This window comes from Lampetra fluviatilis, chromosome 3 (assembly GCF_964198595.1).
Source record: "Lampetra fluviatilis chromosome 3, kcLamFluv1.1, whole genome shotgun sequence".
NCBI lineage: Eukaryota > Metazoa > Chordata > Hyperoartia > Petromyzontiformes > Petromyzontidae > Lampetra > Lampetra fluviatilis.
Window position 1 is genome coordinate 5187277 of NC_136277.1, and position 13693 is coordinate 5200969.

Sequence of the window (13693 nt, forward strand, 5' to 3'; positions counted from 1 at the left end):
GAAGATCACACATTCCTCTCCTTCTACCGCTTGACTGATAGCATCCCTCTGGAGGGCATGGTACGCCACTGGGTGATGTGTGTGATGGCATTCGTTGTGCTTGCGAAATGGCATTTGCGAACCAAAATCAAGATTCACGTGCATTACTTTTAATACAATTTGCTGTGCGTTGCTCTTTAAAGGGTTGCCACCATGGCGAGATGTTAACTCCTTCGCCTGGTACACAGGCGAGCGAATTGGATCCTGACCCTGATGGCTGTATATTTGGAGTATGTATGTTCTCCCCGTGGTTGTGTGGATTGTCCTCCGGGTCCTCCGTTTTTTCCCTCCAAATTTCTAAACAGGCTATTAGAGTATTTGGCTGCTATAAATTTCCACATAAGCCACATCTTTGAGCTATCATTTGTGGCCAGGTCGTTTCTGAAGAAGAGCTATATAGCGTAGTGGGCCTCACCTGGTAAAATAAAAATCGTTTAGTTTAGAGGTGAAGTGAGCAGACACACACTTACATGCTGTAGTGAGTGACAGAGCTGTAGTCATAGGGGGTCCTGAGATTATGCTCATTTGATGTTGTCCGCATGTCATCCACCCATTCTGAAACATAAACACATCACACATTAGCTTACAGCACACCCCTAGGAGAGTATCCAAGAAAGTAATCTTAAGTTCGGCCAGTGAAGAGATATCTCAGTGTTAGTAAAAACTCCATTCAATTACACTAAAATGGCAAAGCCATGATATTGTGATCACAATGATGTGTTCATATTAAATCGATGTACACAATCATTCCATCTTTTAAGAGGCTGTCTGCAGATAGCAGCAAGACTTAGGGATCTGCATGTTAGGCACCCTATGATGTGTAGATGTGAGGATGCAAACAGGTTAAAGTGTGACTTTAAAGACAGGATCAATAACGTGTCCGACAGCTCAACACAGAAGTGAAAGAAATCTGTGCTGTCAGACTGACACTTTTAACAAATAATTTATCCCCAATCTTATCCAAATTGTGTAATTAGAATCATGTCATGTGGCAAAGTACACATTCAGTACTTAATGATCAAAAGGTGCAAGTTCGGAGGGCAAGATACCATTGTAGACGTAGCATTATACTCATCACGAGTCTGAAATTATAGATATAGTTCTGGTATCAAGTCGCTACTATTCAACCTCTTCTCAGGTGAGCATATATTAACATTGCTTCAACAAAAATGTGATTATTGCCTGATCTGCGAATACGTGATTTTAATGGTATTCTCATGGAAATGTGTATACCATAAGCATATTTTAGAAATGCATTTTTTTAAATAAACCAAGTTTCTTTTCCATTTTTAAAATATGTAAAGATTCTTGTGCTGTATCATGTATCACACATGAGCTAGCACTGATATCAGATGGGTTAGACTGAAACAATGAAGAGACTTCTTCACATCACCACTCATACAAACAGTACCTCGACATGGATGGAGAAGCACAACCCTCAGATCATTTTAGAACATTGCACATCGTGAAGAAGAGTTCTGCTCAATCCACTGAATGTCTTGCCTGGTCTAAGGTTGTGGCTCAGCACCAAGACGTGGTCGTCGCGGTCGCTGCGGCAGTGCTCGTGGTGGAAGCCGAGCGCGTGCATCAACTCGTGCAGCACGACGCCCTTGGTCACCTTGCCGGGCTCCAGGGACAGCGCCTGGTCCCCACCCTGACGGCCCAGGAACGACCAATTCCTGCAGAGACAACCCCAGCCTGAGCACTGAGCCCCATTCACTCACCACTCATCATGCAGAGACAACCCCAGCCTGAGCACTGAGCCCCATTCACTCACCACTCATCACAAAAAATGTAGTGTCCGTGTCTCTGTAGTGTACATGTCTTTGTTGTGTCCATGTCTCTGTCGTGTCCGTGTCTCCGTGTCTCACCCCTCCCGTGCGTGGATGTATATGTAGTCGGCCTCTTCAGAGCGAGGGATGAACCGGACGCACGTTTTCTTCTCAAACTCCAGCGCCGCCTCCTCGATCTTCTTGACGTCACCATCATCTGCAGGTCACACGCCGGGCGTGAGCGGCGGGGCCGGCGTGAGCGGGAAGAGTCCACGCCGAACGCCAAGCGCAGCCAACGGCGTGGGGCACGGCGTGGGGTGGAGCGTGGGGCATGGCGTGGGGTGGAGCGTGGGGCACGGTGGGTGGCACGGTGTAGGGTGGAGCGGGGGGCACAGTGGGTGGCACGGCGTGGGGTGGAGCGTGGGGCATGGCGTGGGGTGGAGTGAGGGGCACAGTGGGTGGCACGGTGTAGGGTGGAGCGGGGGGCACAGTGGGTGGCACGGCGTGGGGTGGAGCGTGAGTGGCGGCAGCGCTGGGCTCCCTGGGGAGGGCCCGGGGAACGCCACCACCGCCTCTCCCTGCACTTCCACTCGGCAGCAGGAGGCGTCGCTCATTCAAACCACGGCGCCGCTTTATTTGAGTCGACAGAGTAACTTGCTGTTCTGCGAGAGCTGCTTATCTTTCATGGACACTGCTGGTGCTGTGATCTACTCGTTGTTCTAGAGTAGTGTCATGGTTACCGCTGCCTCTGACTGGATAGCATCCGTCAAGTGTGGCTTATTGAATTAACACTCATTTTCTGGGTCCCCACAACATGTATTTGACAGCAGATAAACAACAAACATCATTATCTGTCCATTCTAAATGGTATCTGTAATGTAGTAACTCCACGGGAGACGACTTCACGGGTAACACACTCTTTATTTTATCAAACTTGGTTACAGGTGACTAACACCTACTTTGTATCTCGGGTGACAAACACCCACTTCGCTACTTGGCGACTAACGCCCACTGAGTTACTCGGATGACCAACATCCACTTAGTACTCGGGTGACAAACACCCACTTAGCTACTTGGCGACTAACGCCCACTGAGTTACTCGGATGACCAACATCCACTTAGTACTCGGGTGACAAACACCCACTTAGCTACTTGGCGACTAACGCCCACTGAGCTACTCGGATGACCAACATCCTCTTAGCTACTTGGCGACTAACGCCACTGAGCTACTCGGATGACCAACATCCACTTAGTACTCGGGTGACAAACACCCACTTAGCTACTTGGCGACTAACGCCCACTGAGCTACTCGGATGACCAACATCCACTTAGCTACTCGGCGACTAACGCCACTGAGCTACTCGGATGACCAACATCCACTTAGCTACTCGGCGACTAACGCCACTGAGCTACTCGGCTTCACTAGGTCTTCAGCTCCGTCTTCGGGTCTTCAACTGGGTAACTCTCCCCGAGTGCTCTCGCGCGTCCCCCTTTATACCCCACCTGCGGACGTCGCTGCGAGCACCCACTTATTCGACCAATCGCCGGGCGCTGGCTACGATCCTCTTTTCCCACATCTCATCGTGCCTCACCACTCACTCCGCGCCGCCTCGTCATCTGTCACTCCCGGCGCGCGCGTCCACACCACGCCCACAACGCGTGCCCAACCCCGCACCCCGCGCCGCCCCGTGATCCATCACTGTCACAGTCGGCGCACGTCAATACCACCACTACATCACCCCCTACCACATAGCTCGCAGCCGCCCCGGCTGCTACAAAAATTACAAACCCTCCCTGTGTGCCCCGTAACACAACACAACAACAAGAACAACAACTAAGCTAACAACACAACACGACGCGAACACCACCATCCGCAACCCTCAACCAATGCCACCGCGACAACAGAACAATATATACAAACCGGCGAGTGACAATAGCAATGTGTATACAAAAAAAATAAATGGAAATTTTTTTTTTTTTCTTTCGACTCGTGCAGTGTCCCCTTTTCTTCCGAGCGTCCCTACAACGGGACATTATCCCGGCAGAGGGGAACACCGGGCGAGCTCGGTGTAGAGCACAAAAAAAAACCCGTCCTCATGAAAATTGTTGAGACCTAGCCCGAGTCCGCCTTGCCGGTCCGTCGTACGGCACCAGACGCGGTTGAACGTCCGGTGGTGCCGGCGGTTCAGGAAGACATCGGCCAGGCATCGAGGACTCGTGCGTGCCCCGGGGTTCAGGCTCTCGATGGTCAGCAGCCGTCAAGCCCGAGGCACCTGGGGGTGGGTCAGGTGGAGACACGTGAGGATCAGCCTGCGACACCTCCCTCCCCGAGTCGACGGTCACATCACACGCCCGGTCGTCACGGCACAGAACGGGGTCACACGGTGCCGCATAGGGCTTCAGTCGGGAGGGGTGCACATACCAACGGCGTTTCCCCCATTTAATCTGTATACTCTGGGGCCGTGCAACCCGCACAATTTCCACCGGTCCCCTCCAAGGTCTCAACAACTTGGGGGACGTAGCCAACGGTGCATGTGGACAATGCAGCCAGGCCTTATCGCCTGGTTTCCAATCATGCGTATGCACCCTCCGCTCATGCAATTTCTCGTTTGCAATTTGCCGCGACCGCGAATTCAACCTTGCCCCCTCCCGCGCTTCAGTCAATTTGGCGATATTAAATTTGATGTGGTCTGCCAATTTAGATTTTGCACGTGGCTGGGAAATCCCCAGTTGGACGTCCATGGCCGGATCGGCCTCCCGCCCATACATAAGAAAAAATGGGGAAAACCCTGTCGCCGCATGAGGGGCCATTCGATAGGCCGCGAGTACCCCCGGCACCTGTAAGTCCCAATCAACCTGATCGTCGCAGACCTGTTGGCACAACATAGACGTAATCGTTCTGTTCAGACGCTCAATCATCCCGTCAGTCTGCGGGTGGTAGGGGGAAGTACGCACTTTCTTTGTACCCAACAGGTCGCACACCTCGCGCAACAAAACGCTCGAAAAATTCTTCCCTTGATCCGTCAGCAAGCGTTCGGGGGCGCCCTTGTCCAACACATAACCCTGGACAAAGGCGTCCGCCACCGCCGCAGCCGACTGGTTGGCGAGCGGCCATGCCATAGGCCATCGGGTGAAGTATTCCACGCCAACCAGCAGGAACCTATTTCCCCTTGGTGTAACCGGAAAGGGCCCCAAGATGTCCAACGCTACCAATTCGTTTATACGCGAAACCTGAATGGATTGCAGCGGTGGATTAGCCGCCAATGGTGGCGGTTTCCTTTTGGCGCACTCTACGCATCCCTCAAGAACATTCGCCACGTCGTTACCCATCCCCGGCCAATAATAGTCTCGCTGGATTAGGGCGAGCGTTTTGTGAAAACCCAGATGCATGAGCCGTTCATGAGCTGCCAGAACAATCCTACCCCGCATAGCAACAGGCACCACGAGCACGTGACACCGGGACATGTTGTCCCACCTCATCAACAGGCCCTGTCTGCACACCCAGGAACCGACCCGCGCCTCCCCTTGTTCGGGAGCGCCAACTTTCCGACGCAGCGTAAGTAGGGAGCTGTCGGACATCTGGAGGCGGCCCCACTCAATGAGGGGCAACGACAACAGCGAATCCCTCCCCGTGGGGGCGTCCTCTCCCGGGGTGTTAGTGGCGGCGAGCGCAACTCCCGGGGCGCCGGCGACCGGGGGTTTGCACCGCGCTGATCCCAACAAACATGTGCAGTCCGTGCACGGCGGCAACCGCGACAAGGCGTCCGCGTTTGAGTGCCGCAACCCTTTTCGGTAAATCGTCGTGAATTGGTAGTCTTGAAGGACCTCCAACCATCGGGACAATTGGCCCGATGGCTGCGCCACGCGCATAGCGTATTGTAGAGCCGCATGGTCCGTCCGGACCGTAAAATGACGGCCGTAAAGATACGGCCTGAATTGCTGTGTAAAAAACACAATGGCTAACAATTCACGACGAGTTACGCAATAGCGTTGTTCTGCGGGGGAAAGAACCCTACTACCGTAGGCGACCACCCGTTCAACCCCCCCGACCAACTGTGAGAGCACCCCCCCGATACCCGTATTGCTGGCGTCCGTGTCAAGCAAAAACGGTTGTGTGAAATCGGGGTAACACAAGGGGGGAGCCTGCACCAAAGCGTCACGGAGGGAGCAGAACGCATCCTCCTCCTCTGCCCCCCAGTGAAACCTCACACCCTTAGCCGTCAAAGCGTGCAGGGGCTTGGCTATGGTGGCAAATTGCTTGACAAAACGACGGTAATAGGAGGCAAAACCAATGAAACTACGAACCTCCGTGACCGAGGTTGGCGTTGGCCATGAGCTGACGCAATGCGTCTTAGCAGGGTCCGTCGAGATCCCTGAACGACTCACGATATGGCCCAAATACCTGACAGATTCCCGAAGCAGAAAACATTTAGCCGGTTTAAATTTTAGCTTAGCGGAACGCATCCTGAGGAACACCGCTCTCAGTCGCTGGAGGTGCTCCTCGAAAGTCCGACTAAAGACGATAATATCGTCAAGATAAATCAAACAGGTATCCCATTGGAGGCCTGACAAAACCAATTCCATGAGTCTCTGGAACGTGGCGGGGGCGGAATGTAAGCCCATGGGCAAACGGTTGAATTCAAAAAGGCCCCCAGGTGTGCGGAAAGCAGTTTTAGGTTTAGACTCGTTATCGAGTGGCAATTGCCAAAATCCAGAAAGCAGATCGAGTGTGGAAAAAAACTGCGCTCCCGCCAAGGCATCCAGCGACTCATCCATCCTGGGGAGCGGATACGCATCCGCCATCGAGATTTTGTTTAAGCGGCGGAAATCGACACAAAACCGCAAGGACCCGTCCTGTTTCTTTACTAGGACAATAGGAGCACCCCACGGACTAGAAGAGGGCGAAATGATATCGGCCGCCAACATATCATTAACCGCCGATTGCACATGTTCCTTCTCGGCCGGGCTGAGCCGGAAAGGATTCTGACGAATAGGGGCCGCGTCCCCTGTAGCTATGTGGTGGCGCAACAGGTCAGTGCAGCCGATATCGTACTTATGTTTGCTGAACACGTCAGCAAACTCGATGAGCAAACCCCTCAATGCTCCCAATTGCACCCCGGACAAGTTAGCAGAACCCGCACACAGCGAGTCCAACCACTCAGTCCCCTCATCACTTTGAGGATGCGACTCGACAGTAAAATCTGCTTGAGCCACGAGCCGTTCCTCAACGGGCAGCGGCGCGGCGTGAGCCAGCACCGTTCCCTGCGCAATTACGGCCGGCCGCGACCCCGTATTCAGGACCATTACGAACGGCTCACTGTCCCCTCTCACCATGGTTTGAGCAACCGCTAAGTCGAGGCCCTTACTGGCTCTGTTTGACGGCCCCAACAGCACCCCCTGTGCCTCCGCACCCACCTCGAGTGGCTTCCTGAACCGAAGGGGTACTAACATTTGCGATCCCGGGGGTACCCGTACAGTGTGAGTCGCCAGCGCCTGCACCGTCGCACAAACCGTGCGCACTTTGATAGGGCTCGACAAGAAGGCAACCCGCCGACCTGACGGAAGCTCTATGCAGGCCTGATCAATAAGAATTTTGATGGGCATTTTTGACAAAAAGTCCGTACCTAGCAAACAGGGAACGGCCAGCGATGATGATACAAAAATAGGGCCCGCTAATTTAATGTCCCCAATGCAAATAGTCGCCCGAATCTGGCCGATGATCCCCAGGGATCCCCCATTCGCCGCATAAAATGGCACGTCTACCGGCAGAAGGGGTCTACTTTGGACGGGAAGGATGTTATAAATAAGGTCCGAGATGATGGTGGCCGACGCACCCGTGTCAACAAGCACCCGGACCTCAACCCCGTCAATGAACCCCGTTACCACGGACGACCCGGCTGACGCAGCCACGATCCTGTGGGCCAATTCGGACCACTCGACTGCTTGCGGGCCGCGTACGGACCCCCCCCGCCGAATTGAACCCCCGGCACCCAGCCGCGAACCCCCCACCGCGAAGCGGCGACCCGAATGTGCCGTGTTTGTGGACCGAACGTGTGAGGTGCCGCGACTTGCCGGGTTTTGTTGGGATGACTTGTGGCCCTGGTCGTCGTCCCGACGTGGTCCTGCGGTGCGCGGACGCGGGGCCTGGCACCCGGCTGCGACGTGACCCCGAAGGCCGCAGTTGTAGCAGACGACGGACGTCGTAGGTTTCGGTTGCTCCAGCTTGCGGGGCGAACGTGTGGGCGAACGACCTCCCGTTCTCCACTCCCCCGGACACGGTGCAGCGAAGGCCCGCTCCTGCACCGCAGCTGGCTGAGGTTCGGCGATCGTGGCGGCCAGTGCCGCATTCCCCGGCCATTTGCAGACGACCCCCGGCTTGCGTTTGAGGACCTCGTACGCGTGAATGCTCGTGGCGATCGCCAGGGAGCAGATCTCCATCTCGTCTGCCACGTTGATGGGGACCCCCAACTCGTGGGCCAACACCAGCAGCTGCTCCGTCACCATGGCGTCCTTCCCCTCCTTATCCATGCGGGGAAAAGCCGCGTCCGCCAAGGCGAGCAGTGCCGTGCGGTAGGCTAGCGTCGTTTCCCCAGCCACCTTCCGCCGACCGTAGAACTGGTGGCGGCACGTGGAGGGCGGCCCGAACACCTTCGCCATCAGGTGTAGTGCGGCCTGGAGCGTAGAGCGGGACGACCTTGCAGCAGATGTGAAGGCTGCAAGCGCGTCGTCGTCAAGCATCGCTGGCAACGCACGCAGGGCAGTGGTGTCGGACCACCCCGACATCTCCTGATGAGCGAGGAACCTTCGTTGGAAGGCTCCCCAGTCGCCCCCATCCGCCTTGAACGCCGACAGCGCGGGCAATCTTTGCTGGAGGACCCGATCGTCGTCGACGTCGGAGAGATTTTCCCGCGCTCCGCTGGAGTTGTGTAAAATGTCGGCTCGGTTGTCAGGCGCAAAATGGAGGGCTCCGGCGCGCGCCGATGACGTGGGCTGCGCTGCGCGGAGGTGTCCGGCCACGTGGCGTCCGTCTTTCCCGCCAATCGGTGGCGGCCCCCCAAAAACGGCGGCAACTTCCAGGCTTTTGGCGCGAAGCGCCCTTTGGCGGGAATCCTCCACCGTCGCTTCCTCCACGACCCCCGCAGCCGTTTTTCCGCTCGCCGGAACGGAGATGTCGGCCAAGACAGCGGCGGCGGCGAGTAGCAACTCCGCCAAGCGGGCGTGCGCGTCCTGGAGGCCGGTGTCGGAGGCAAGCGGAGCGTCGGCCATCACCGCGAAGTGCTGCATCGGCGGCAACTCCTCGTCCTCTACTCCCGAGGTCGGTGTCCCCGGTACGCCGTCGTCATCCCGACCTCGCTCGTGGGTACGGGTAGTCTTCCTTGTGTCCATACTTCTTGAAGACAGGTTTACTTCTGACGCCAGTTGTAATGTAGTAACTCCACGGGAGACGACTTCACGGGTAACACACTCTTTATTTTATCAAACTTGGTTACAGGTGACTAACACCTACTTTGTATCTCGGGTGACAAACACCCACTTCGCTACTTGGCGACTAACGCCCACTGAGTTACTCGGATGACCAACATCCACTTAGTACTCGGGTGACAAACACCCACTTAGCTACTTGGCGACTAACGCCCACTGAGTTACTCGGATGACCAACATCCACTTAGTACTCGGGTGACAAACACCCACTTAGCTACTTGGCGACTAACGCCCACTGAGCTACTCGGATGACCAACATCCTCTTAGCTACTTGGCGACTAACGCCACTGAGCTACTCGGATGACCAACATCCACTTAGTACTCGGGTGACAAACACCCACTTAGCTACTTGGCGACTAACGCCCACTGAGCTACTCGGATGACCAACATCCACTTAGCTACTCGGCGACTAACGCCACTGAGCTACTCGGATGACCAACATCCACTTAGCTACTCGGCGACTAACGCCACTGAGCTACTCGGCTTCACTAGGTCTTCAGCTCCGTCTTCGGGTCTTCAACTGGGTAACTCTCCCCGAGTGCTCTCGCGCGTCCCCCTTTATACCCCACCTGCGGACGTCGCTGCGAGCACCCACTTATTCGACCAATCGCCGGGCGCTGGCTACGATCCTCTTTTCCCACATCTCATCGTGCCTCACCACTCACTCCGCGCCGCCTCGTCATCTGTCACTCCCGGCGCGCGCGTCCACACCACGCCCACAACGCGTGCCCAACCCCGTACCCCGCGCCGCCCCGTGATCCATCACTGTCACAGTCGGCGCACGTCAATACCACCACTACATATCCATCCCTTCTAATGTCTAATCAAGCTGTGTTGAGTGAGTGGCACTGCTTCAAATAAAGCCCGGAGTGGAGTCCCTGCGTGAGTGAAATCTTGGCCCCGCGGTCCCCCGCCCGGCGACGCGAGCCTCCCAAGTGCTGCTCTGCGCTCTCCGTGTCGTGTGCACCGCTTCCTCTGCTCCATTGGCCCCAATGCGGCGTTCCCATCACAGTCACACACGCTGGGTACACGCTGCACGTCACTGGCACCTACACGCACGGTGCCATGCGTGTATCATGAGACACGACCGATGTAAGTCAAAGACTCGAGGCCTGGTTACAGGCCTCCATGCGTGATGATGCCGTGTGTATATAGACACTTAGATTTCTGTGTCCTCTTCATCTGAGAGTCGGTCTGGTTCCTGGGCTATGTGGATGTATTTACAAAGAGAGCCGCAGAGAATTCCTCCACTAATCTTCAGATTCTACCTCAATCATGAGTTCTGGTTTCATCTTTCTCCCTTAGGATGACCATTAGTGACATGTCAATCAACAACACATTTTTTGCAGCTATTTCAATGGAGCGTCAATCAGTCAGCACTTATGGATGTGGCTTGATTATCACGAGGATTCAAGTAACCAGGCGAGAACTCACAGAGACTAAGATACCGAGTTGGGTTTCTTCTTCAGAGACAAACCCTGTCCCTGACTCTCCACTCACCACCAGCTTGCCACAGCCACCTCCATGCCCAGTCACGTGATTATCAATCTACACAGAGCACAGCTCTGAAAAATTTACATCCTGATTTACATTGGGCCCTGCGCTTCATTCTAGACAAGGGCCACTCTGTTGATGTGAACTCTGCCCTCAATCTCGTCACCTTCCAGTCACAGGATGGACAAGGCACAGGATGGACAAGGAATGAGTAGGAGGGAGGAGGAGGGGAGGCCACTCACAGAAGGCGACGGACACTTTGTAGGGGACGTAGATTCGGCCGTCCCCGGCTTTGGGCCACTTCTGCACGGAGCGACGCGTGGGGTGGACGGCGATGTCTCCCCACTCGAGCGTGTAGTCTGGGTGAGACGGGACAGCGTCACTCACTCTCACTCCCTCACTGGCACTCACTCACACTCACTCACTGAGACACTCACTGTGACAGTGAGATTCAAGGCGATGTCTCCCCACTCGAGCGTCTAGTCTGGGTGAGACGGGACAGTGCCACTCACTCACTGGCACTCTCACACTCACTCACACTCACTGACACTCTTACACTCACTCACTCACTGACAATCACTTTCTGTGAGACATTGTCACTCACTCACACTCACTGTAAGACACTCAACGTGTGACACTATGATCACTATCATACTCACTGTGACGCACTCACTCTTACAGACTTCAAAGGCACACTCACTGTAAGACATTTACTAGTTGCATGACAGAGCCTGATTGTGACATACCTTAAGTGCTCTGTGATAGTTGTGTGATATTACCTGAGTGTAAGTGACAGACACGCTGAGTGTGACACACACACTGAGTGTAAGTGACACACGCTGAGTGTAAGTGACACACTGAGTGTAAGTGACACACGCTGAGTGTAAGTGACACACACGCTGAGTGTAAGTGACACACACTGAGTGTAAGTGACACACACGCTGAGTGTAAGTGACACACACTGAGTGTAAGTGACACACACGGAGTAAGTGACACACACACGGAGTGTAAGTGACACACACGCTGAGTGTAAATGACACACACTGAGTGTAAGTGACACACGCTTAGTGTAAGTGACACACACGCTGAGTGTAAGTGACACACACACTGAGTGTAAGTGACACACGCTTAGTGTAAGTGACACACACGCTGAGTGTAAGTGACACACACACTGAGTGTAAGTGACACATGCTGAGTGTAAGTGACATGCGCTGAGTGTAAGTGACACACACACTGAGTGTAATTGACACCAAACGGAGTGCTCCTCACCTCGTTTCTCAGTCTCCACCTTCAGTTTCTCTCTCAGCTGCGCTCACAGCGAGAGACAGGGAGACAGAGTGGAGGGGTAGAGATGCACACACGCTGCCTGCTACACTCGTCTTCACGTCACTCTCGTGATGATCGTCGTCAATGTCGCTGCCCGTGTCCCACTGCGTGTGCCGAGCCGTGCTCATTGCCAGGGCTCCCGCATTATTCATCCTCAAGAGCTCCGTTAAAATCACCATCTGACTACCTCCATGATTTGTGGCTATGTCCGGACGTTGCAAATCTCCATCACGATATTCTGGTGCTGTTCAATGACACGTGGCACCAACCTCTCCCCGTCGGTCGAAGAGACTCTGTGGGGCCTGAAACTCGCTACGATGACGAGACAGCAGCACGCCCTGCTCCAGCCCTTTAGCATTACAGCCAGGAAGACGACTGGGTAAGTGGAAGAACCCCTTTCATGGAAACAGTGACACAACACCCCCCTGGCACAACACCCCCCTGACACAACACCCCCCTGACACAACACCCCCCTGGCACAACACCCCCTGATACGACACCCCCCTGACACAACACCCCCCTGACACAACACCCCCCTGACACAACACCCCCCTGGCACAACACCCCCTGACACGACACCCCCCTGACACAACACCCCCCTGACACAACACCCCCCTGGTACAACACCCCCCTGACACGACACCCCCCTGACACAACACCCCCTGACACAACAACCCCCTGGCACAACACTCCCCTGACACGACACCCCCCTGACACAACACCCCCTGACACAACAACCCCCTGGCACAACACCCCCCTGGTATAACACCCCCCTGACACAACACCCCCCTGACACAACACCCCCCTGACACAACACCCCCTGACACAGGCGGGCATAGAGCACCTGAGCCACAAGATTAAAGGGAGGGGGGATGGGAGCTCGAAGTCACGTGGTCTCCCTTCCTACAGAGTCCAAGATGAGCGGGGCGGACGAGGAGGTGGGGAGGTCGGGACGGGAAAGAGAGGGGCAGAGACTCTCGGTGGTCAAGCGGCAGCGGGATGAGGAGTGGTGGAAGGCCGCCTGCTAAGCCCACCAGCCGCGTGTGGGTCAACTCGTTCATTAGGGGGTTCGCTGCCCCCCCTCCCCCCTCTCCCTGGCTTCTCCTCAGCCAGCTGCTGATTCCTCCCTCTCCGTGTCCCCTCCCCATGTGAATCTTCCTCTCCCCCCTAACGCGAGCTCCCCGCTTGGCTGTGGCAGGGGGCCTCTTCCCCTTCCCCCCTCCCCCTGCCGTGTGGTGCCGTGACGTCACAATGGATTACCGCCGACGTTCTGTAGCCCGTTACTGGGACGTCTCGGCGTGTTGCATCGCGGTCGCGTTTTGTTGTCGTAAGAAAATTCGTCGTCTGAGAATTGTAGCCGGCAGTGTGCACATGGACGTGTGTAGGCCGTGTCGTCAATCCACTGCTGTTGGGGGGGTAATTTGACCATACTTCACCACACTGGTCATTGTGGGTTCATGAAAGTAAGGAGAATAGACACGGGAGTATTTATAGCGTGATAATATTTCTGCGCTGCCCTCTCCTCCCACAATGCATCTCCAAGAATGTTTTATTATATTATTTGTCGATGTTTAGCTCCA

The 13693-nt window shown here is 55.1% G+C and overlaps 1 protein-coding gene across 2 annotated transcripts in view; it reads right to left on the bottom strand.

The window, feature by feature from the left end:
- LOC144951843 (uncharacterized) overlaps positions 1 to 13693 on the bottom strand; it is a 102441-nt gene that overhangs the window by 72977 nt on the left and 15771 nt on the right. For both annotated transcript variants that reach the window (XM_078882181.1, XM_078882191.1), the window contains exons 5-9: positions 12057 to 12093; positions 11030 to 11146; positions 1911 to 2028; positions 1543 to 1718; positions 510 to 594 (exon numbers count right to left, since the gene is read on the bottom strand). In XM_078882181.1, coding sequence (XP_078738307.1) covers positions 510 to 594; positions 1543 to 1718; positions 1911 to 2028; positions 11030 to 11146; positions 12057 to 12093 — 533 coding nt within the window. The remainder of the gene's footprint in view (positions 1 to 509; positions 595 to 1542; positions 1719 to 1910; positions 2029 to 11029; positions 11147 to 12056; positions 12094 to 13693) is intronic.